This window comes from Corvus kubaryi, unplaced genomic scaffold (genome assembly GCF_017639235.1).
Source record: "Corvus kubaryi isolate FWS band 111438036 unplaced genomic scaffold, C.kubaryi_AGA036_p1.0 split2-37374, whole genome shotgun sequence".
NCBI classification, from domain to species: Eukaryota; Metazoa; Chordata; class Aves; order Passeriformes; family Corvidae; genus Corvus; species Corvus kubaryi.
The window spans coordinates 5,542,095-5,566,236 of NW_024582082.1; the positions used below are offsets into that span (position 1 = coordinate 5,542,095).

Below are 24,142 nucleotides of genomic sequence, written 5' to 3' on the forward strand. Positions count from 1 at the left end.
CCGGGACGAGCTGCCGGCGCCGGGAGCGCCCCTCACCGCGGCCTCGCCTCGCCTCCCTCCCCGCGCTCCCCGCTCCGCTCTCCGCGCAGTCCTTGACATCTTTATACCGTGAATAAATTCTTTCGGGGCCTCTGCGCTTCGTCAGCTCTGACAAATGCGCTGGGAAAAGCAATTCCAGAGGGGTTACCTCATTTTGTAATTTTTTTATGTGTGTATATATATATATATATTTAATTTTTTTTCCAAACGCAGCGTAACGTTTCCAGCCCCCAGCGCTGCTGCTCGGGGCACTCCGCGGCGCGGGGCACTCCGCGGCTCATCCCCGGTACGCTCGGCGGGGGAGGCCGGTGGCGGCAGCGCCGGGTGCTGCAGCGATGCCCGGAGCCTCGGGCGGCCCCGGCGGGGCTGGAGCTCCCCAGGACGAGCCGGGGATGTGGGTGATGCGGACCGGGGCTGCGCGGTGCCTCAGCGGGGCTGCGCTGCCGCGGCGAAGAGACGGCTGCTGCCGGGGGTGCGCAGGGCGGGCGGGCGGAGAGACCCTGGGCCGTCGATGAATTTTCCTTTTCAGGAAAGCAATATCCTGCAGCCCCTCTCCTTTCCATTTTTTGGTTTGTTGTTTTTTGGGGGTTTTTTTTTCCTAATTTAAAAAATAGGCACCATCTTTGGGAAGTACATATATCGCGGGTTTCGCGCAGCTTCTGCAGCGGAGTAAAGTCCGGGAGCTGGGGGAGAAATGTTTTTTCTCCGCGTGTTAACCCCGCTTAAATGGACGTGAGGAATGCCCACCGATGTTATCTTCCGTGGATTTCGTTTTTATTCTCGCGTTAAAAACTTTGGCACTAGGCGAGTTTTCTATTCTTTCTAGTATTTTCTATTATTTCGTCGTCTTTCCCCAAATTTTGCCAACCACGCTGCAGACAAACACAAAGTCCGAGTCACGAATTGAACATAAAAGGATACAAAGTGCTTGAATCGAGAACCTAGATGACGTTAGCTTTTTTTAAATAACAATTTTAAAATATGTGTTTTCCACTTAACAAACCAAAGTCCATGTTCTCCAGGTTATTCCCTGCGCCAGCTCCAGCCGCCTATATAAAAACTGACTTCCAAATATTTCCTGAGGTCTACTTCACTGGCAGAACTTCCCCAAAAATCCTTCATTTGCCTGAAATATGAACAAAGTCCTTGGAAATCCCGCGCTGGAACCGTGGCCACATTTCCCTGGGAAAGTTTTAGACGAGTTAGAGGCGCCTGAGACTGAGGCAGATTTTTCCTACTGCAACCCACCGCCGAACAATAACCTGGTGGCTCTGCCACCTCTCCTTTACAGTGCGTTTTATTGTTCATGCAAGTGTTATTATGAAAACGTATTTCCAAATATATATATATATATATATATATCCTTCTTATCGAGTTTAAAGAAGGGAGCACATTTCTCCCAGAAAATGACCGCAGATGAAACAATTCATTATTTCCTTCCCGTGATGAACGGCTCGGACATATATTGCTTCTAAATAACAAAAGGGGAGGAGAAAACATTCTCTAGTAAAGCCGAATTCCTTCGTTAGACCGCCTCCTAAACGTGCTAATAAAACTAATTCGTTTTATTTGCCCTGAACTTTTATATCTAACCCGGCGCGCTGATTAGCACAGCCCTCTGGAAGGCGGTGTGTTCCTATCTCTCCCCGAGATGTGCCCGTTAAGATACGGCCGTTCCCACAATGAAACTGGAAAGAAAAGTGTCCCGTGCCTTTATCTCGGCGGTGTTTGCTCCTGGGGCAGTGGAAATGAGCGGAGCTGTGCCGAGAGCAGCGCGGTGCTGCCGAGCAGCGGGGCGAGATCAGCCCTTTGGGGAGAAATAAGAAACAAGTCAGAAGAAAAATTTGAAAGGAGAGAGGGGAAAAAAAAATATATGGGGAGGGGCGACGAGGAGAAGGAAAGAAAATAAGAGAAAAATTTAAAAGAAAAAATATAAAGGGAGGGGGAAAAAATAATATAGAAGATAAAATGAATGTGCTCAAAATTTAATTATTTCTCTGATTTTGCATTTTAAGGCAGGAAATGTGTAGGTCTTGCAGAGATTCGCTGCTGTTCTAAGCACATTAAAGAGTCCAGTGCATTATTAGAATACTTCAGCCCTTCAGGAAATGTCCTGTTGAAGGGAAATGTGTTTCTCCCATCCAAATGCTGGAGCAATTAAGAGGTTGCTCGCCCAGAACAAGGTGGGGGAAACCCACAAGGAAACCTGATGTCGTTCATTCTAAATGCAGCCTCTTTTTTCTCCTGAAGAAGAGTCTTCAACAAATACCAACGGAGTGCCCGGGCCTCTGATTATCCCGTTTCAGAGGAATCTTTTTGAGCCCACAAAAGAGCCACATTTCGGGATCTAAAGATGCACAGAGTAATATGAGCAGGCTGCCTAGCAAACTCCGGTGCCCCTTCCTCTGTCAATTAATCAGAAAAGCATGTTCGCTCTGCCCAGAGAGGGAATTGTGTGGCTATATTGTGATTTTCCCCTCTTTTTCCCCCACCTGGGAAAAAAAAAAAAACCAACATATTCCTGAGCTGTCCATCCTCCGATGTTTCATTGCAGTGCACTGACACTCTCCCGCTCACATCAGGTTTATCAGAGATAAATCCAAACCGCTGCTAGCAGCAAATTCATATTTTCTTGGAGCAGAGTTCAGTGCCTGTGGTCTGACGGATGCGAAGAGGGCTGGGAGGCATCTCCTGGCAAGGGTGAGACTGTGCCGGCAAGGGTTTGAGGGGAAAAAGAAGTTGTCCCAGATCGGACAACTACGAAATGGTTTTATTTTCGGGGTGCTGGTAGAATGACGGCCGAAGTGAACCAGCACCATCCCACCCCACCCCCGGCTGCTTCCAGCTGCAGAAACCCGAATAAGAAAACCGTTTCTCCAGCCGTCAGTCGCTGCATTTCAAGAAAGCCTTGGGGTATCATTTGTATCTGTCAGAAAACATTAAGCCTTCAACTTTTTCATCCCGGGTTTTTTCAAGCGCTGCCGCTGGCCGCCGCGCCCGGGGAGCCCCGGAGAGGGATGCGGATGGCGGGGTGGGGGGACAGCCTCGGGTGTCCCAGGTGCCCCGGGAAGTGTCCCGGACCAAACACCTCCTTGTGTGTTTCCCCCATGTGTTTCAGTGGCGGGGAGAGCCGAGGTGGTGGGGCAGAGTCGGCCGGACCGAGGGGAGCGGGATGGGGCAGGGAGGCAGTGGGAGGCCGGGGGGGCCGAGGGAGGCCGCTGGAGACCCTCCTGCAGAGCATCCGCGGCGCGGAGGGGCCCTGCGCTCCCGCGGAAGGCGGAGGCTTGGCCGACATACGGAGGGACGAAGGCTACGGGTCCAAAAGGGGCTGATTTCGTTTTGCTGTACTTCTTAGGAAAATTGCTGTCCTGGCTGCGGAGAGGAGGACAGGCCGGCCGGGAGCCAGCGTAATTTTCCACCTTCCCCTCCTGAGCGATTTAACACGCACTTCAGGCTGGGTTTCTTCCCTCTCTCTGCTTCCCTCTCCACCCGGCCCTTGGAGGACCCGGCTCTTGCTCCGCTCTGGGGTTAGGGTTAGGTCGGGAGATTCGGGGGCTCCTTTCACCGTTTTGGGGTTTTATTTCCTTTTCCCTTCAGGCCGGGGCCGCGGTCGCGCGGAGAGAGCAGAGCTTTGCCTTGCACGGGGGCGTAAACGCGGATCTCCACCTTGTGCGTAAGGGTCGTGCTTTTCACTTGGGGTGATGCTGTTTTGGGTCAGGACACCCCCGAAACATTTCCCCGATGGACACCACTCCCACAGTACAGCGCAACAACAACCCCCGCCCCCCGCAGTGCGCTCCATATTCTGCAGGGCATCGCGCAGTCCTGTGCACACTCGAGCACGCATCCCCAGTCCCTACTTCTTCTGACACGCGTGGGCATCCCGTGGGTCAGAGACACGCATCAGCAAAGGCATGCCCGCTGGGCATTTTTTGGATGGTTCTGTTATTAAAAGTTGTTTTCCTGCAGCAGCTCCTGCCTCCTGGGTTCAATGAAGGGGGCGCCGGGGGAGGTTGGCTGGCTTGGTTTGGGCTTGGTTTGTCTGGGATTGCATTGTTTGGGTTTGGCTTGGCTTGGTCTGGTTGCTTTCGTTGTGGTTTGGTTTGGTTTGGTTTGGTTTGGTTTGGTTTGGTTTGGTTTGACTGAGCTGACTTGAGTTTGGCTGAGCTGGGTTGGGTTTGGTTGGACTAAGTTTGTTTGAGTTGGATTTGTTTGGACGGCGTTGGTCTGGGTGTAGGTGAACTGAATTTAGTTGAGTTTGCATTGGAGGGCTTCTCCCTTCTCTCTTGCCTCACTGCAGCTCTATTTTTGAGAGGGCTTCCATCTCTTCCCGGGTAGAGGCGTGCTTGGGAGGAGATGTCTTCATTTTTGTAACAATTCCCAATAATTTATAGACTGAATCTGAGTTTATACGACATTAATAAATCTGAAAAGGAAAAGCTGGCAGAGACTGAACTTCACCAGCTGATATACGGCCCAGGTGGTTTGGCATTGGCTGCAACCACCGCAACCAGCCGGGGATGGGAGCCCCGCTCCGAAAGTAGGGACCCCCTTCAGACACCTGGGAGTGACACGGCTCTGTCCCCTTGGGGCCGCCAGAGTCCCGCTCTCGGACAGACGTGTCTCTTCTTCATGGGGCTATCACTGGTGTGACCAGCGGTGATTTATTTCCAAGCGCCATCCTTAGTTCTGGGGTTATTTATAGTAGGAGGAAGCGGAGCGGTTTATTTGCGGGTTTCCAACCTTTTACAGATCCTTGAGGCACTCCCCAGCCAGGGAGCGCGGTGGCTGCGCGGGCGCGGAGCGGCGGTGCTCTCCAGCCACCCCACGCGGAGCGTCCCCACGCAAAGTTGTCCCGCCACCCCGTGTCCCCGCCGGAGCTCCGCGGGTCCCGCTCGGCCCCGGCCCCACCCTCCCTCCCTCCACCTCTGCCCGGCCCTTCCCACGCCCACGCAGGTCGCGGCTCCCCAGGGACGTCCTGGGGTCTGCTGCGGCCCCTCCTCCTTCCCGCAGCTCCCTCAGCCCCCCGCGAGGCGGTGGGAGAAGGGGAACCCGAGCCCGGTGCCCCCGTCCTGCCCAACCCATGGGGCCGCTGGGCCGCTTTAAAGCCCCGGGAGGAGCAGCCAGCTCCGAGTGGGACATCAAGGCTTGCCTTGCTCGTGGCCTGCCTGAAAGGTGAGGAGTGACGTCAGGGAGGCAGCGAATGACGTCACGCGAATGGACCCGTGACGTAGCACCTAGTGGAAGGAGTTGCCGGCAGAGAGACGTCCTCGCCATCCCGAAACAGAGCGCGCTTGGACGGGAGGAAAGAGGAGACAGCGCAGATTTGGGGATGACTGCTCTGGGGGCACGCTCTCTTGTCGTGACATAAGTGTCGTGACCAGCAACGGGAATAACCGGGAGGATTTGGCTCTGTGCTGTAGGGCTGTGTCCGCTCCACAGAGCGCAGAGCGAGAGGATGCCTTTAAATCCACGAAAGACAGATGAGACACACAGAGAAGACAGATACATGGTATAGATAAAATAGATATAAGATTAGGTAGATCGATGATACATTCTCCCACTGCCAACCCGTGCGCAGGTGTGCAGTAAATGCCCGCCCACACCACGGCCCGGGCGCGGACACTCGTGGGGACGGTCAGGAGAGAACCAGGAGCTGCTCTGGCTCCCGAGGGCCAGCCCGTTACTCTCTATTTAGGGGCTGTATCGGGGAATGTCTGCCCCGGTGACACCTCAGGAGGAACTGAGAGCTGCGATCGCCCTGGGAGACATCCGGACCCGGCATTACCGCGGCCGCCGCCTCGGCAGAATCATGCCGGTGCCCGGGCAGAGCCTGTCTTTGCACCCAGCAGGGAGAAATTGAACCTAGAACGAATCTTTTAAAACTAGATTTTATAGAACAGAACAAAAACTGTAATTAAGCGCATTATTTTTAAAAAGGAAAATTAAAAGGAACGGAAAATGCTGCCTCTGGTTCAGAGGCTGCTGTGAGCAGTGGGTTTAAGAGCAGTGGGAGCGGAGCCGGACTGTTGACAGACTCGTGGAATCATAGAACCATCAAGGTTGAAAAAGACCCCTAAGGTCAACGAGTCCCACCGCCTCCCTCCAGCACGGCCCGCCGGGCTCCGTCCCCCTTCCGCCGAGGGTGAGGGAGCCCCCGCACGCCGACCCCGGGCTGCCGCCCACGGAAATAAAGGGAAAAAATGGGACTGTGAAGGGTCTCAGACACGATGCACGTTTGCAGTCTATTCACCTCCCCCTTGGGAGAAAGGCCGTTCCCACCCCTTGCTTCTCACACAGGAGGAGGTCTCCATCCTTCCCGTGCGTGTGGGCTCCTGCATCAGCTGAACCCCTCGAGGCCCAGAGACCGTGGTAAATATTTGCATTTTAAACCACGTCCATCTTAAATAGCCCCGAGGTTGTCTGGTTCACCTCGGGTGCTCGAAATACCCAGTCGTTTGCAGACTCCTGAGCGAAGTTCAACCAGGAGCGGCGAACAGACAGAAAGACATCAAGATGTCACCAAAAAAAAAAAAAAAAAAAAGAGCTCGTGAGAGCTGACCCTGACAGCACCCGCATGTACATCCCCTGAACGGTGCTTAAGACCAGAGGTGAAGGGGTTGGGTGCTTTGAGCTCCCCCCGCCTGGGGTCCCCGGGCTTTGCGGGGCATTGCCGGGGGTGCGGGGCGGGCCCGACTCCATCACCCCGGCGGGGTCGGAAAAAGCCTGCGCGGCTGGAACACTGCTTCCCTCCACTTTTCCACAAAACAGTTCAAAAGTTCTCTCCCACATCTTTACTTGATTTGAAAGCAAAATAGAGTGTCAGGATAGATCAGTTAAAGTGAGACAAGAAAGGAGAGAGGAGAGAGGGTCCTTTCCCCAGGCAGTCACAGCCATGGTCTTCCTCCCTTTTCCCTTCCTCCCTTTCCCCTAACCCCCGCTACCCGCTGTTCCCACCTTCCTTCCCCCGTGGGTTTTTCCACTTCGCCAAAATACCGAGGTGTTATCCAGGAAGGCTAAGGCCGTATCCCGGCCTGCGTGGGCAGCACCGGGGACCAGCCCTGCTCCACACGCCCCTGCATCGGGACAGGGTGCACAGGTGACCGACGCAGGAGAGGGGGTCTGCCGAGGAGGAGTGGGGGTGTCTCCCACCCCCTCCCCGCCGGCTGCCCCGGCCTCCGGACTGGCAGAGTCGCAGAGACCCCTCTCGAGGGTCACGGCAAGTTCGGCTGCAGCAGGAAAATTATTTGTTATTAATCATGTGCTGAAAGATGATGTGATGGGAGAGATGGCACTGCCGCTGCTCCCCGAGCTGCGTTCCCCCGGCCGCCAGGCAGGGTCCGGGCAGCATTGTTATAACCCCTGCAGCCTGGAAAATTATGTTTAAAAAGGTTAAAAACAGTTCAGACACAGCCCACAGCCCGAGCACCCCTCCAGGAACATATTCCCCGTGGGACTGAAACACGCGCTGGGGTCACTCAGCCCCGCACAGAGATGCTGAGGGATGCGCGGGTGCACATCCACTGCAGCGTGCGGAGGTTCCGCGGGTCGTGAGGCCCAGCCTGGAAGGGTGTGGGCATACCCGTGGAGATGCCGTGCTGCGCGGGGGTACAACCTGCGCGCTGCCGGGTGGTAGGGGACTATGGAGGGGGGCGAACTGACGGGGTGCTGGGGGCGGGCGGGGGGTCCCCAGAGGATTGTTCACCTTTCCATTCGTTTGTGAAATATTTTTAATACATCACCGAGTTTGGGGGAGGCGGCGGGTGAAGAGGAAGGAGGGCATCCCCGAAGGAGCCGCGGCCAGGCGGCGGGGGCCGGGCAGGGGCGGCGGGGGCCGGGCAGGGGCGGCGGGGCCCGCAGGTCTGGCCGCGGGCGCGCAAGGGGCGCGGATGGCGGGGAGCGCGGAGGCAGGTCCCGCGCGGCCGGGCTGGGCCAGCGCTAGATGGAGTGATGCATGAGCGAGACGGGGAGGTTTTAACCTTCAGGGGGAGGAGCCCCGTTTAACTACAGGCATTTGTTCTAGGGCAGGTCACTTTAATCTCTTTAGCTTTAAACTGTCCAACTCGCAACTCGCGTTTCTCTGTAAGGGATCTTTACCATTTCCCTGCCTATGCGGCCGGAGCGCCGTGCCTCTCCCCAGCAGAGACAACCACCTTCCAGGCACTGCCCAGATTGCTTCCGACACCCTTAAAATAATACTGTTAGTAATAAGTGGATTTGCTTTTGTTTTTTGTTGATTTTTTTTTCTTCCTAAAAAAAAAGCTCCTTGTTCCTTTCTGTGTGGAATAAACACCTGCAAACTCCCCCAGGCAGCCCGGCGCCCCTGCCATGGATTCCTTTAAAGGTGGAATGAATTTGGAGAGACTGCCTGAGAGCTTGAGACCCCAACCCTCCCATGACATGGCTTCCAGCTTCCATTTGCAAAGATCCTCGGAACCCAGAGACCCGATCGACAACTCAGCCAGTGAATCCTCCGACACGGAGGTGCCAGGTAACCCTCCCCCTCCCCGCGCCCCCGCGGCCCCGGCCCGCTCCCCCCGCGCTGCTTCCCCCTCCCCACGGCGCCTTCCCTCCGCGGGGCGGCCGGGGGTGCTGTGCCTGCACCCCCCGCACAACCGGAGCCGATGGAGGGACAAGGGTGAGCAAGAGCTGCCGGTGATCGCGGCGCCTCCATCCCAACCGAGCCCCGGGAACCGGAGCGGGGGGCAGGGGCCTTCCTGGAGCTGCCTCCCCCGCCGTGCCCGGGGCTGACAGCCCGTCGGGAGGACACATGGCTCCATGGTCCCGTCCCAGGAGCTGCTTTCTTTGATTTCTTTTATTTATTTTTAAATAAAAACTGCAGTTATTAACTGATGGGATCGAGAGGAAGGGGGGGCTCTTCAGGGAGTGCGGTTTTGCCGGATGTTTCTGAAATAATGTCAGCTTTTGCCCGGGTTTATTTTCCAGCTCGGGTGGTGCAGAAATGGAAAAAGATCTCTCTGTCAGCGAAAAAAAAGCTTTAAAAAAGAAAGAAAGGGCAGGCAGAGCCAGAGAGGCAGCAGCGGGCCGCTGTGGAGGGGATGTGCGCGGCCGCAGAGAGGTTTTGCGTGGGGGCTGAGCGCTTTCCCCGCAGGAAAAGGGAAGGATCCCCATGCCCTGACCACCGTGTGCGAGGGCTGCAGGGAACGCTGTGCTCTCTCAGATTGCATTTAATTAAAACAACAACATTTTTAGAATGACAAGGGAAAAGTAGAAGAAAGGAACAAAAGCTTCAGGAAGGAGTGCGATATTCCTTCTCCAGCAAGACCGTTTCAAAGGGAGTTTATGTTTTATATAATTTTAATTTTCTAATAGATGTTGTTGCTCCTCGGAGTCTTAGCAGGTCTCATAACCTAGAGAGTGGCTGTGGTAAGAGTCGGTCCCGAAGTGGCACTCGGTGATAAAGAAGTTTTGGGTTGTGCCTCCCTGCCTGATTCGCAAACAAAGTTAGGGACCGGCGTCTGGAAGGGACTCTGAGATTAGAGGGGATTATTGGAGATTAGAGAGGGAGATTTGCTGCATTTTGCCCTACCCCTGTGTGTGACCCCTCGGTGCTGCAGGAGGGCTGAGGAGCTGCCTGCCTTTCTTCTCTGAGAAGCTGCAAAATACTTTCAGATTTTAATATTTTTTAAATGGAAAAAAAAGAAAGTTACAAAAGACGATTAAAGATGCCTTGCCTTACGATTTGGAATTGTATCACAGCCCTGCGCTGAGGCCAGATTTTTAGGGAAGACAGGGAGGGTTAAAGTCAGCGCTGGGCGAGGGCCCGCGGCCGGAGCCCATCGGGACCACTGCCGCTTCCCGATCGCCTCCCGCTCCCTCTCGGCCCGGTTTATTCGAGCTGTTCCCAGCCGAAAGCGGGAGAATTTGTTTTGGCGGCGGAGGTTATTTTTGTTTGTTCCGCCGCCGGGCCATGCGGCTCGGCCGGTCTGGGGACCAGGGGCCTGGGGCGATGGGGTCTGTGCTGAGAGGCCTTGGTTGCCTCAAAGCCGGAGAGCCATCGGCCCCTTTTGGGGGTCCACGGAGCAGCTGAGGTTCGCTCGCACCCTCACCCCTTTCGCTGTGGAGGGTTCCCAGCGAGGTGCTTTTCAAAGGTGACTTTGCAAGGACGAGTCCTCCCGGGCTCTGGATTCAGCACGCGATTATTTTTAGACTCCCGCTTACCTCGCAGAGGTCGGAGTTGTAGAAATGCCCCCGGGCCCGCCGGGGAGAAAACCCTCTGAAAGGGGGTTTAAAAAAAACCCTCTTAAAAGGAGGAGGGAAAAAAAACTCTAAAAGGAAAAACTCGCGGCGGTTTTTCCCTTCTGTAGCAGCAGGACCGAGGCCGGGGGTTGGCCGCGGCCCCCGGCCCTGCACGGCCCGGCCGCACCTTTCCTGCGCCGCCGGGGCCCAGCCCGGGAGCACTTTGGTTGAGCCCCTTCAGTCGCTCTCCGAGCGCTTCAGCCGGGACAAACCGGGCCGAAACCCGGGCTTGGAGAGCCAGAGAGCCCGTTACGAGAGGGGAGAGAGGGCTCGCAGGGCCAGTGTTGGATTCCTGCTCCCAGCCCGCGCAAATCCCGGCCAGGAAAACCTTCTTCGGTGGTTCTTTTTTTCTTTCCTTCTTTCGATATGATTTTTGCGGAGGGCTTCGCTCAGCCCTGTGTTAAAATAAACACCAAAATCCTAAAAGATGAGGAATAAAATAGTTATGAAAAGAGAATGAAGTGGGGGAGCGGAAGGGGCCTTTCGCAATTAATTGCTCCTGGGTTTTCCACCCCTACCCTTCCAAAGTTTCCAGTCGCGGCCGAGCACAACAAAGACAATGGAGCAAAGATCACGCCTTGGTTTGGAGGGAGCGAGAAGGTGCCGTAGAAAGGCGGAGCGGCCGGTGATGCGGGGACCCCGCTCCCCACGAATGCACTCACCCCTCGGGCCTGCTCCGAGCCGCTCTGAGGGTCCCTCCTGCTGCGTCCCTGCGTGCCCTGGGCCCGCAGGGCTCCGTTCTCCTTCCCCAGCCAGCCCGGGAAAGGCCGGGTTGGGCTGCGGGGCGCTCGCTGGGTGCAGGGCCCAGCGGGACACGAGTGGGTGCCCCCACGCGTGCCTCCGGTGGGATGGGCAGCGCTGGGTGCGGAGCGGGGGTGTCTGTCTTTGTGTGCCTGTAGTGGGAAAAAAACTAAAGCAAAGAAACACAAAACAAAAAAAAGGAAAAACAAATAAACCAACCATCCCCAACCCGACCCCCTCGCAGAAAAAGAGCGTAGCGGCGAGCAGAAAAACGAGGACGGGGCCGCCGACGACCCGGCGAAGAAGAAGAAGCAGCGGCGGCAGCGGACCCACTTCACCAGCCAGCAGCTGCAGGAGCTGGAGGCCACCTTCCAGCGGAACCGCTACCCCGACATGAGCATGCGGGAGGAGATTGCCGTCTGGACCAACCTCACCGAGCCCCGAGTCCGGGTAAGAGGGGCTGCAGTCCCGCCGGGACCGGACTCTGCTCTGGGGCCGCCGGAGGGTGGGGGGCTCGGGGAAGCTGCCCCTTCTGGGAGCGCTGCGGCGGTTTGCTCTGGGCTGGATTTTAATGACCAAAACTGGGGTCCAGACCGGAGAGGAGAAATTCAGCTCTCGGCCACGGAGAGATGCCGCCCGGAGCGGGTCGCGACCGTCGGCCCCGCACTGGGGACCGGTTCGAAAAGTGGGCGGCGAGCGGTGCAGGGAGCAGCGAAAGGCCGGGGTGGGGAAGGGTCGGACTGTGGGGGAAAGAACCCTCTGGAGTGGTCGAAACGCGGCGCGGGGATGGAGCAAGCTCCCATCCCATCTTCCCTTTACTCTGGTTATTCCCAGTAATCGCAACGGCCATGTCCCAACAAACCACTGCCCCACGCTACTGCGGCAGCGGGATCGCGAGATCCAATCCGCACAGTGCGGGTCTCGGTGCCGGCCCTCCCGGCCGCGCATCTCCCAAGGCCGCGGGCTGTTTGCGGAGGCCGAAAGCGAAGGGCAGGGACTGGGGAGCGGTCGCAAAGTCAATACGCGCTGAAGACACAACCTTGTACCGCGAAGGCGCTGGATTTTTACACGCCTGGGAGCCGATGCCACCATATATATATATATGGTGTATATATATACATAATGGTGTACATATATATATGTATATACATATGTCCCTCTTAGCCAGACTCGAGGTTCGATAACGTTGGTGCGCACAGCGAGAAATATATAAATATATATGTATGTGTGTGTGTGTGTATGTATGTGTATATATATACATTTCAGCAGTTTCTTAGAGAGATCTGTGAGTGAAAGATCCTGGCAGAGAACGACCGGGCCGAAGCGGCTCGGTCTCTACCGATCTATCGCTGTGTCTCTGTTTGTCCACCTCCCCTGCGCTTTTTTTCCACCCGGGACATTTCCCCGCGCGGTTTTGGTGGTGATCGCACACCACGGGACCGTGGGCTAAGCACCGGAGGAAACGGAACTGCGGTGCGAAGCCCCACCGCCCGGAAAACCCACTTTTTCTTTTTTTCTTTTCGTTTTTTGTGTTTAATTTGGCAATTAAACCTTTAGTGACCAAATCGGATTACAGAGATTCTGCTTTAAACATTTAAAGAGTAAACACCCATCTGAAACAAATGCGTCTGAAAGCATTGTCTTAATTGAGTTTAAAACAAAACAAAGCCCGAGCATTAATACTGGTTGAATATTTCAGGGAGCAAATAAAACTAAAATATGAGTTGCAATTAACATAATTTCGTTCTCCCTCTGTGTGGAAATGTTTGGGTTTGATGTTCTGAGATTGCAGATTGCAAATCTAACCTTAATTTGCTATGAGGGCCTTCCTTTAAAATGTCTAGGAGCCATAATTAAAACTATTACCCTCATTTTCAGGAAATTCCTGTCTGGAAGCACCTTCCGAGGAGTATATTACAGGTTTTGAACATGTTGGCTTTCGTTTCCTATTTATACAGGATTCTTTTTATTATTGTTATTTTTTAAAATAGACTCCGCCATCCGTTCCCCCACGGAGTTTCCATCCTCGAGCCCGGTATTTAATAATAGTTGTGCCATTTCTGCCCGGGAGGGGAGGCCCCAAGAGCCGTCCCCCGCCCCCGCCCCGGCTCCAAAGGGAGCGCAGCCTGCGCGGGGCCGGGGCCCCGGTGTCTGCAGGGAGCTCGTGGGCCCCGGCTCAGTGGAAGAAAGCCGGGGTGCCGTGGGGAGGATGCTGCAAAGGAGGCTCGCAATCTGGGCGCAGGCGGCAGGCAGAACGATGCTGATTTTTAAACAATTTTTAAAGAATTTTGGAGCTGCCCGGCTTCCATCACGGGGGGCTCAAATGCTTTCCGGGGGCTAAATATATATGTGTATATATCTATATATCTATATATCTATGTATCTATATATCTATATATCTAAATAGTAAGAGTGAGATTGGATCCGGTTTTGCATCAAATATCAGGAGCGGCCCCGCTTCTCTGTTTCCTAGTTAGGGCTGTAAATTCTCATTAGATATAAAGGCAGAGGCTGCATCTATCCGAGGGCGATGCGGGGATTGATTTTTTTTTTTTAACCTAAACATACTAATCCAATCCCTTTTTTTATGATCTGTAACAGGGGACTTTTATTACACAGCATTAGCGTTCGGAAACGCGGCAGAGCTGGGGCGAGCCGGCCCTAATCAGAGCGGGACGTCTCTTCGCCCCCCGCCTGGCTCCGGGAAAGGGGCGGCGGGGGGCGGGGGACGGGGGGGACGCGGACAGACGCGCAGGCACCCTTGGCAGAGAGGCGGCTGCGCGCATCCTGGCTGGTACATCCCGCTGGACAGAGAGGGATGCGCGCAGAGCCCGGTGTGCGCGCAGGCACCCTGCGGAGCGGGACCCCATCCCGCGGGGGCGGGGGGCGGCGGGGACAGGCGGTGCGGGGCCGCGGAGCCTGCTCTGGCATCCCGGAGGAGCTGGCCGGGCTGGGGGGAGCAGGCGCTGGGCTGCGGGTACCTGCGCGCATCTGCGCACCGTCGGCGGGGTGGGGGGCTGCTGTGGTCCCGCACTCACCGAGACGTGTCGCTCCCCCCTCCCCACGCAGGTTTGGTTCAAGAACCGCCGAGCCAAGTGGAGAAAGCGGGAGCGGAACCAGCAGATGGACCTGTGCAAGAACGGCTACGTGCCCCAGTTCAGCGGGCTGATGCAGCCCTACGACGACATGTACGCCGGCTACCCCTACAACAACTGGGCCGCCAAAAGCCTCACCCCGGCGCCGCTCTCCACCAAGAGCTTCACCTTCTTCAACTCCATGAGCCCCCTCTCCTCGCAGTCCATGTTCTCGGCGCCCAGCAGCATCCCCTCCATGAACATGCCCTCCAGTATGGGCCACTCGGCCGTGCCGGGCATGGCCAACTCCGGCCTCAACAACATCAACAACATCAGCGGCTCCTCGCTCAACTCGGCCATGTCCTCGCCGGCCTGTCCCTACGGGCCACCGGGCTCGCCCTACAGCGTCTACCGGGACACTTGCAACTCCAGCTTAGCCAGCCTCAGACTGAAATCAAAGCAGCACTCCAGTTTCGGCTACAGCAGTTTGCAAAGCCCCGGCTCTAGTCTAAACGCCTGTCAGTACAACAGTTGACGGACTTGACACAAACCACCTCCGACAAAGCACCGCCGACAAAGCAAAGCAGAAGCAAAGCGACGTTTAACGGAAAAGAAAAAAAAAAATTAAACCCAATGATGATTAAAAGCAAAACCCAAGCAAGTGAGAGAGGAAAAAAAATAAAATAAAGCACCACCCTCCCCCCCCCCCAAAAAAAAAAAAAGCCCCCAAAACTTCCGCGGACTTCGACTGTCTAGGGAAAAAAAAAAAATGCAAACCAACGATGAAACAAAAAAACCAGCGCTTTAAAAATACATTAAAAATAAAATAAATTAAAAAAAAATACCCCGTCTAAAACCGTAAACGGACCAGAAAACTTTTGCAAGAGACACCGAAATCTGGTACATGGATAAGTTGCAATTTTTTTCTCTGGGTTATGCGGGTTGTATGTGTTTACTTGAACTTGCACAGGAGTCGGTAAGGCGGCCGCTGCCCCGCGGGGAGGGCGGCAGGAGGGGACGCCGCGGTGGTAAGAGCTGGTGGGACGGTTCTTGGACGCTTGTCGCACGGGAAGAGTTTGGTTAATGTTTACCACTGAGAAACAGAATCACACTCGGAAAAAAAAAAAAAGGTTGGTGTAAGAGGGGAGGGAAAAAAAAAACCAAATCGCAGAGTAGAATCTGCGGGGGGAAAATGGTTAAAATATTAGGTATGAAACTATTAAAATAATGACAAGGGTCAACCACTTATATAAGGTTATATTTATATCTACCGTTGCATTGTGCCGGATCATTGTCCTTGGCCGTTGAATAAACTGTTTTTAAAATGCATGATTCTTGATGTTTTTTCTTTAGTTGGAAGCTATAATCCAGTCATTCCTGATACTAAGCAGCTCAAGGTTCCTACCTCTTCATCCTTTCCAAAAGACTGCAGTATCCCTGGTTGTGAGAGAGCATAGAAACCCTTCAGCAATGCGAAAACTGTTCATCTTTTTCCCCATCCAAACTCTTATCCTGATAATGAAATTATCATTCATCTTTATTTAAATGCAGGGGGTGTTTTTTCTCTTTGAAAAGTAAAACTAAAAACCAACCCCCGTTTAGAAAGTCTAGAAAAAACGACGAAAAATGGTCTGTTATGAAGTGATTTCAGATACTGCATCTCTGCTAGAGAAACAGCGAGGCTCGGCGTCCGGAAAGGTTCTTAGCAAAGCTGAAAGCGTTCCTTGCTTTTCTAAATGTGAAGGAAAAACAAGGAACCTAAAAAATTCTTAAGGTGTTATTATCTTAAGGTGTTATTATGTAAATATAGATACTTCTACAAGTGCTTGTTGGGAAAAAACCAACAAACAAAACATGGAAATGATAAATATGATTTTTATTAATACGCATACAAAACGCATATGAAGTTTAATTGCAGGCATATTTGTTGCTTATTTTTGTCGATACTTATTACCTGTAGATGACAAAGAGACATAAAATGCACACGGTACTTCTTTCCCAGTGTATTTCACACCTGTGGTAAACGTTACGCTGGATGTTTCAATTATGCTGTTGTGGATAAGGATGCAGTATATATATTGTTTTATAAGTTATGTTTTGTGATTTTTTTTTTCAAAATTAAGAGCATGGGAATAAAAAAGAAAACTTAAAAAAAAACCTAAACCGAAACGAAATCTAGAAATGCCTTTAATGTTCTTTTCTGGCTGTGTTTAAGAGAGCGACTAAACAAGAAGAAAAGCAACTCTCTGCCCCCCGCCCCGTGGTGGCGTTTTGGGGAGGCCCTCCCCGCTTCCCCGGTAATTGCGCCTGCGTTCCCCTCAGCGTCCCGACAGGGAAGGAGCCCGGTTCCCTGCCCCCGCTCCCCGGGGCAGCCCCGGCAGTGGAAACCCTCCCCGGGTCTAATTTTATGGCAGACTGTTACCGCTGTTTGCCGGAGCTGGGGATCCAGCCCTCCTTGCCGCTGCACTGCTGCATCCCACCAAACCCCAACGCTCGGAGCCGTGGGTCGGGGTTTTTTTCCTCCCCAAAGAGTTAATCCCCGCACCCTGGAGCACCCCCGGTGGGTCGCAGCCCTGGCACTGCTCCTTCTCCCGCAGCCACTTGTCCCGCTTCGCTAAGGTGCGTTTTTCTCTTTTTTCTCCAAATTGCCCGACATCTTGAATTTCAAAGGTTGTTCGATTTATTTTCCCTCTCCTTTAAGTTTTTGCAAGCACAAAGCCCTCTGATTCTACTACTATTTATTTACTATTTGATGACTATTTATTTACTAGTGCGATTACTATTAATATTTTACCCCAAATGCCATAACTGATATAACGAATCAATGCAATATCCGGACCAGGCGGCAGGAATAGCCATCGCCGGGGCCCTTTCCCGGCCCAAACGCGCTGTTTGCGCGGCCGCGGATGGCCCCGTTCCCGGAGGATCGCAGTTCTCTGTGCCCCGGGGGGTCCGGCGCCCGTCCCGGGGCTGGGGGGCTGCGCAAGGGTTTTGTTCCCAACGCGGGGGCTCAGCAGAGCGGATCTGAGTCTCCCCGGCTACTCCATCCCTCACTTTAGCCAGGGGAGTGTCACCAGAGCAGCACAAGGACTGATTTTCCCCCAGTTTCCAGGTGGGAGGGGATCTGCCAGCCCTCCGCTGGGATTTTAGGTGTTCGTTTTCTCCTGTTCCTGGAGGCAGCACTGTTAGTCCTAGATCAGAGCAGCGGCGCTCACGTTTTGCCAAACCCTGCCTCAAGTTTCAGTTGTTGTCCGAGTCCTGAACCGCCCACCCCCTCCCGAAACTGTCTGCAGGAAAGAGTTGGGGACCAGGGACACAGCCTTCTGTGCTGGTGTCCCTAACCAGTGTCCCCCCGCCCTACGACTGTACCAGGGAAAGCTGTTTTGCTGCTGCTGCTGGGCGATTTGGGCATCTTGACACATTTATGGCTCAGTGAAAGGAAAATTCCAAGGAGGCATGAGCAGAAAGCAGCTCCTTCACCTTCCCTGTGAGCTTTTACGGATGCCCTGCTTCCAGCAGCCTCTCGGTCTCCCCCACAAAGGTTAGAGCTTGGATTATTTGGGGGGTTTGAAGTGTTTGAGGCACGGCTTCCGACTGCCTAGCCCAAGCACATTTTCCTTAGCGATATGCCTTTGGAGATGCCCAGGTGTGTGCCCACGCTGGGGGCAGCCGAGGAGGGCTGTCATTTAATGGTTCATTAGTCCCCGAAGTCCCCACAGGGGGTGGGGAGCAGTATAAAACACCGCTCGCCACCGCCCTTCTCACTTTGGTTTTTGAACTCGCCTTGCCGGTGTCTGGCTGGTGGGTGTTTCCACACACCGGAGGCGATGGTTTTCCATCCCTCGTCCTGCACATTCCTCCTGGTGGTTTCCAACGTGCGAAGCTCAGGTTGGAATTCCTGAAGCTGCATCACTTCGATCTAGCGTGGCTCCATCCCGGTGGGACCCTGCCTTCCAGCGGGTGCTGCAGAGAGCCCCCAGACTCCTGCCTACTGATTGCAGCCTTTGTCAAGGCAAGCAGATACTTGGAGCCAGAGAAATACCGGAATCAAGTTTTCCATTTGTTCTGGGTGTGCTGGCTTACCTATTAGCATTTCCAAAGCAAAGCTGCCTGGGGAGAGCTTTGCTTGGGTTTACTTGGGAATGCTGCACGGTCCTGAGAGGTCTCAGACCAACCCAGGAGTTGCTGCACAGTGGAGGCTCTGGTTGCACCAGCCCAGATGAAGCTCACAAATACTTTATGCCTCAGACTGCGCAGTCCATTCAAGATTAAATGTCTTCTAATAAAAAGCTGTGGTCAGTTTAATTCTAAATTGCATACTTCTCTTTATCTGTGGCCTGGAACTCAGCAAACTATGCAAAGTCCCATTTAAATTAATGGGATGCTTCAGTACCGATTTTAATGGGGTTTTGTATAATAAAAATAACACTTAGAAATGCCCTAACATTTTCCTGCAATCTTGCTACAAAAGTCAGTGGAACTGGGATAATAAAAATACAGGTTTTATATGAAACCTATGAAGGGTTTGTCATTAACTTCAGTGGCACAGTTTCAGGCCTTATTATTTTAGTATACGCTTATATAAGTAAAGATTACTTTATCAATTAAACGAAAATCTGTGACTTTTCTGTTCCAGTCTGGCAACTTGTATGTGAAATATTTAGTTTGATATTATCAAAACAGCCAAAATATTCCAATTTATAAACCAGCCCATATACAAAGACTGAGAACAAACAAAAATACAAAACTACACATTGTTTTTGCTCAGAGTTTGCCCATCAAACAAAGCTGAGTTGTTACTTCTAAGAAAATACTTCATATCCTTCCTTTAATCTATCCAAGAGAACAGTTTTCTTCTCAGCCTCATAGAAAACAGTAAAAACCTCCTTCAAAGTAAAATATGTTTTAATTAACAGAGCTGCAAAATAAAATCCACAACTATGCAGCAAGCCTCCTCTGCGGCTCACCATTGTGCAAACTGCTTGGGCAAGCTGCTCTTATTAACAAGCTACAGGCTATGCTCTGTTCCAAACTGATTAAGCAGTAGGGCTGCAGGCAGATTTTCTATCAAAAATGTTTCAATGGCAGCCAGCCTGTTCTTTTGCAGAATGATGGGGTTTTTTACAGGAAAAATAATTTGTTTATCCCCAACTCCAATTTTTAATGAAGAAAGCATATGCACAAAAATTTTATTTACCAAATAACTTCCCGACAAATAAAAATTCTCATAGGAAATAAAAGAAGAAAAATGAAAGAACAAATGTACTTGATTTTTTCCCTCCTTCTTCACTCAAGAAATTTCTTGCAGAAAGCCTGGTAACAGTGTTCAGTCTCTGCTAGACATGAGCAAATTTGTTCACAAATCTTCCCAGGAGATCAGTGGAGCTCAATGAAGGCTTGTGCCCAGGGGCAAACCCCACCGATGTAAATGAGGAGCCCAGAACCAGCTCCTCCCGACACCTCTGCTGATGCAGCCCTACAATCCACGGCAGGCTGCAATTCCTCCCTGGAACAACATGTAAAACAGCACTCGCTCAGGGTTGCTAATTCAAGTCTTGCAGAACAGCTTCAGACCTCCTTCCTCCCCCAAAAAACCCAGAAAACCTATGTGTTAATATGCAAAAACCAAAAATCTGACCTAGTATGAGCAGGAACAAAGTAGTGGCTGTCCCCCAGAAGTACAAAGCAATTTATATTACAGGCTTCAAAGTGATACATGCCTGGGTATAGGAGATTAGCAGTGGGATTTTCAAAAGCCCTATGTGAGTAAGGACCAGATTTAAAAAAAAAAAAAAAACAACCAAAAACGATTCAGTGAATCAGTCCTGGTGTGAGATTTTCCTAGAAGTGAATGAGTTAGGAACCTGGGATTTAGACACTGAGTGAGACTTTTAGAGGGATTTAGATGTCTGAAGATATAGCTAAGTATATAGTGGGATCTTTGAAAGCACCCAGTACCAGTGTCTACCAGAGGTATCTGCTCTGGCTCCTTCTGAGGCTCCTCTAACTGCCTGGGTGAAGCTGTGAGAACCCAAATCCCTTCTAAAGGCTGGCTCTTGGCATTTGGGTGCCCTCAAAAATTCCCATTCTCCCTCCACTCCCTTCTTTTCTTTTTTTCCCAGAAAGTCTAGAAGGAGGGTTCACTCTTTTAAGATCTAATTCAGGAAAATACTTAAGCACACGAGGAAATTACTCAGTGAGATGCTTCTAGGCATGAGGCGAAGCCCTGATCTCAGGGAGGCCAGCTGGAGACCTGTCACTGACTGCAGAGCAGTGGGGCTGTGACCCATGGGTAACCATAGCACCCTGCTCCTCACACGCTGCTATTAAAGTCAGCAAATCAAAATTGCTTAAATTTATGCAAAGTTAGGCAAGGTGCAGAAAGCATTTTGGAGAGTTGTGCTCTCACCATCCCTGTTTTAAGTCAGATCCCAAGTTTAATCTTATGGTCTCACAAAGTAAGATGCCACTCTTTAAACATTTATGGGGACAGGTTTGAAGCTTTGACAGAAAACCTGGAAAGGCAAGTGAGAAGATGGGGGCCAGCCTACTTCCCCCTCCCAGGGTCTGGGGAACACAGGCAGTAGCCTCCCCTCCCTGCTCTGCAGAAGGCAATAGCTTTGGGGAGCATCCCAGAAGTGGGTTCAGAAGTGGAGCCTGGGGCTGGAATGTCCTGCACAAGTCTCTCTCCACCCACGTGCAGACCATGAGCTAAACCTCACCAGGCAGGGGCTGGCACCTCTGCTGGTCACATTTGCAGGGGTCATAATTTGAAAAAGTCAGAAACTGCCAGTCCATGGTCCTGTCTACTTTCCTGACCTGGACCCACCCCGTTATTTGTCCTACCCACACGTACCACCAAGCTCTGACATCACAGACACCTACTCACTCCAAGGTTCCCCCCACTGTGTCTATTGACCTGTTTTGCATTTCTCCCCCATACACCTAATTCCTCACCTGTCTATCCCATACCGATACCTATCAACCACAAGTCTACCTGTAACCACTGGTTACATACATCACTCTGTTCTATATATCTTCATCTATCTGATCTCTGATCTGAAATCATAACTATGAATTTTTTATCTGCATGCACACTCTGAGCTCTCCACTATAACTTCTCTAGATGGGCACATTTCATTTGTTCATCTCTACCTTGAATCCACTCATTTAGCCAACCCTGCTCCCCCATTGCCAACAAAACCATATAACTTTAGAATACATTAACCTAACAACTCCACTTCTGACATATTTACCCAATCTTCTTTCTTATTGCTTTAACACAGTTTAGTATCAGCTAAATACAAATCTATCACATATTTCTACCCATTCCTCTAAAATGCAAGGTTAAGATTAAGTTAGAGACAGGGTAAAGGCTTATTGCTTAGAGTTAGGGTCAAGGTTTGCTAGAACTGGGTAGAGATTGGTTTAGAGTTGGGATATGGTTGGTTCAGCATTTAGGATTATGTTTGGTTTATGGCTGGGTTTGGGTGAGGCATGGTTTAGGTGTAGGACAGGACTGGTATCAGGGTCAGTGGGAGATTTCAGTTTGTGTTAGGATTAGGTAATGGATGCAGTTTTAGGTGAGTTCAGGGGTTTGGTTTAGTGCTGTGTTCAGATACTTTCGGTTTAGATTTGTCTTAGTGTTATGTTAGAATAAGCATTAAGCTAAGAGTCATGTTTGTGTCAGAATTTAGAATTAGTGTTAGTTTTAGGATTGATTTGGGAGTCACATGTCAGCCTTGATCATGTAATCTCTCTGTGCTTATTTCTTGTGCAAACAGATCTGTTCTCTTTCTGTCCATCTAATTTTCTCTCCCACACACCCCTGCAGGTGTTCATAGGTGAGTTTCGTAACACTTAATAATCCATTTTCCCCCCGTTTTCTCATTTACCTGACCTCTTAGCCTATTTTGCATACATTCAAGTCTCACACATCTAATCTATCTCACATATACTAATCACTCTCATCCTTTCTTATAAGACTAATGTATTCACCTCTTCTGCTTTTGCCTGTCATGCCCAAGACATCAATGCAACTACTGCCACGATTAACGATATTTTTTCAGTTTCTTTTATACATACTCATTAAGGTAGCGCCTGTGACTACTTACCTACCTAATTAATCTGATGCAAATTTCAATTAATCTCTCTGAATTTCCATAGTACATCCCAAACTATATATTTTCATCTCTTTCCTTGTTCCATACATATTCATTTCTCTGCTCACTCGTACCCACTCTTATGAGCTTCCTGGTACCCACTCATCTGTATGTGCACCCACATCCTTCTTCATCAATCATCCTGTCCAGGATTTACTCTTCCATTAAGCATCCCTCTAATTCATACCATCAGGCTAATTTCTCAGCACTCCCAACTCATGAATACTCCTCTGTCTCTTTATCTACCCAATACCTGGTCCAACCTGTTAGCTCGCTAATTGTTCCAAGCTTGTTTTTTTCAACATAATCTCTTTATTCTGCATGAATTTTATATGTAATATATTTACTCCATTACTATTTTACCTCACTCCTCCTAAAGTGCTTTTTTGCTTTTTCCCAAAACTATACCCCTCTCATGTCTGTGCACTTTATCTTTTTTGTGTGCATTGACCCAATGCTTTTGCCACTCCCCTATGTCTTGTACATCACCTTTTTCACAGCTCTCTGTCTGTGTGTTTGCAGGGACTCTTGATCACCAGATACCCTCTCTATGGGTCCTACTCATCTATTATTCTATTCATGGCTCATCTGTTAATTCTCTGTTGTTCTTCTTTTATCTGTTCCTCCCTCTATCTACATTCCCCATAATCAATGCCCCATTCACCCTATCAGCTCATTTTATTGTCGTATGTTTATTCCATTCTTCCAGCTATATTTCCATCCATTTACCCAGACAACACGTATTCTGTCTGCTGTGAACTTGTCCCTCTCAATCTAATCTCTTTCTCTTTTGGCCTTTAATTTACTAATTTGTTCTCTACAGGTTTATCTAGTCAATATTTCTAGCTAATACGAGCTCATCTGATAATTCAGACAGTATATACACCCATCTCTTCATCCACCCATCCATCCAATTTCCGCTCAGCTGAACTAGCCTCAGAATATTCACAGTATTTCCAGTGGATCACCTTTTCCTTGTTACATCCATTTTCCTGTGTCAGATATGTTAGCACCACTGCTGCTCATGCCACTTGAATTTATGTAGCCAAACATATCTTTACATACCTAAACATGTCAATAAACATGTCAATAGACACAATGTTCCCTACATTCCACTGTTTTCTGCTCTATCCATACTTATCTCCTTGCTACCTATTACAGCTACAGACTTAAAATACCTGCTTGCAATAGTCCACATTTCCATATTTCAATCTATCCAGATTACATTCACACCACTTAACTTCCCAGCCATCCAGCAATTACTTTACCTACCCAGTCCAGCTTTTTTCCTTCCATATTTATGTGTTCCACACCCATACAACAAACCAATACCTGATACACAGACACCTATTTGCTCATTTTAACATGGCCATCAGGCTCGGGTACACTGAAGTCCATCCCATGCACTTTTCTCTCTCAAAATTATTTCAGGCTTTCCTTCCTTCCTTCCTTCCTTCCTTCCTTCCTTCCTTCCTTCCTTCCTTCCTTCCTTCCTTCCTTCCTTCCTTCCTTCCGAATTCCTTCCTTCCTTCCGAATTCCTTCCTTCCTTCCTTCCTTCCTTCCTTCCTTCCTTCCTTCCTTCCTTCCTCCCTCCCTTCCTTCCTCCCTCCCTATCTCCCTCCCTCCCTCCCTCGTTCTCCCATACCTAGCTCTACATTTTAAAATATTTCTGTTTTATGGAAAATCCAGCCAGCCCCTCTTCTGTCCCCATATTTATCCCATAGGTTCCCTGTGCAGCCCATCAGCCCCCTCATTTCCAGCTCTACTACTCAGCCATCCATCCAGCTGCTGGGTAAACTTTCTGCTCACCCAGGCAGGTCTTGCTCTAACACAACACATCCCACTTCTACTCCTGACATGCATCA

General features: G+C 51.1%; 1 protein-coding gene across 3 annotated transcripts in view; it reads left to right on the forward strand.

Annotated features, from left to right (window-relative positions):
* The window catches only part of PITX1 (paired like homeodomain 1), a 15,227-nt gene extending 473 nt beyond the window's left edge, over window positions 1–14,754 (forward strand). The window contains exons 1-4 of one of the 3 annotated variants that reach the window (XM_042014733.1): window positions 8,020–8,239; window positions 8,349–8,530; window positions 11,285–11,490; window positions 14,110–14,754. In XM_042014733.1, coding sequence (XP_041870667.1) covers window positions 8,368–8,530; window positions 11,285–11,490; window positions 14,110–14,649 — 909 coding nt within the window. In that variant the 5' untranslated portion in view covers window positions 8,020–8,239; window positions 8,349–8,367 and the 3' untranslated portion in view covers window positions 14,650–14,754. Of the gene's footprint in view, window positions 1–8,019; window positions 8,240–8,301; window positions 8,531–11,284; window positions 11,491–14,109 lie in introns of those variants that run through there. The other 2 variants (XM_042014735.1, XM_042014734.1) reach the window with 2 other exon arrangements.
* Window positions 14,755–24,142: the final 9,388 nt, after the last annotated feature.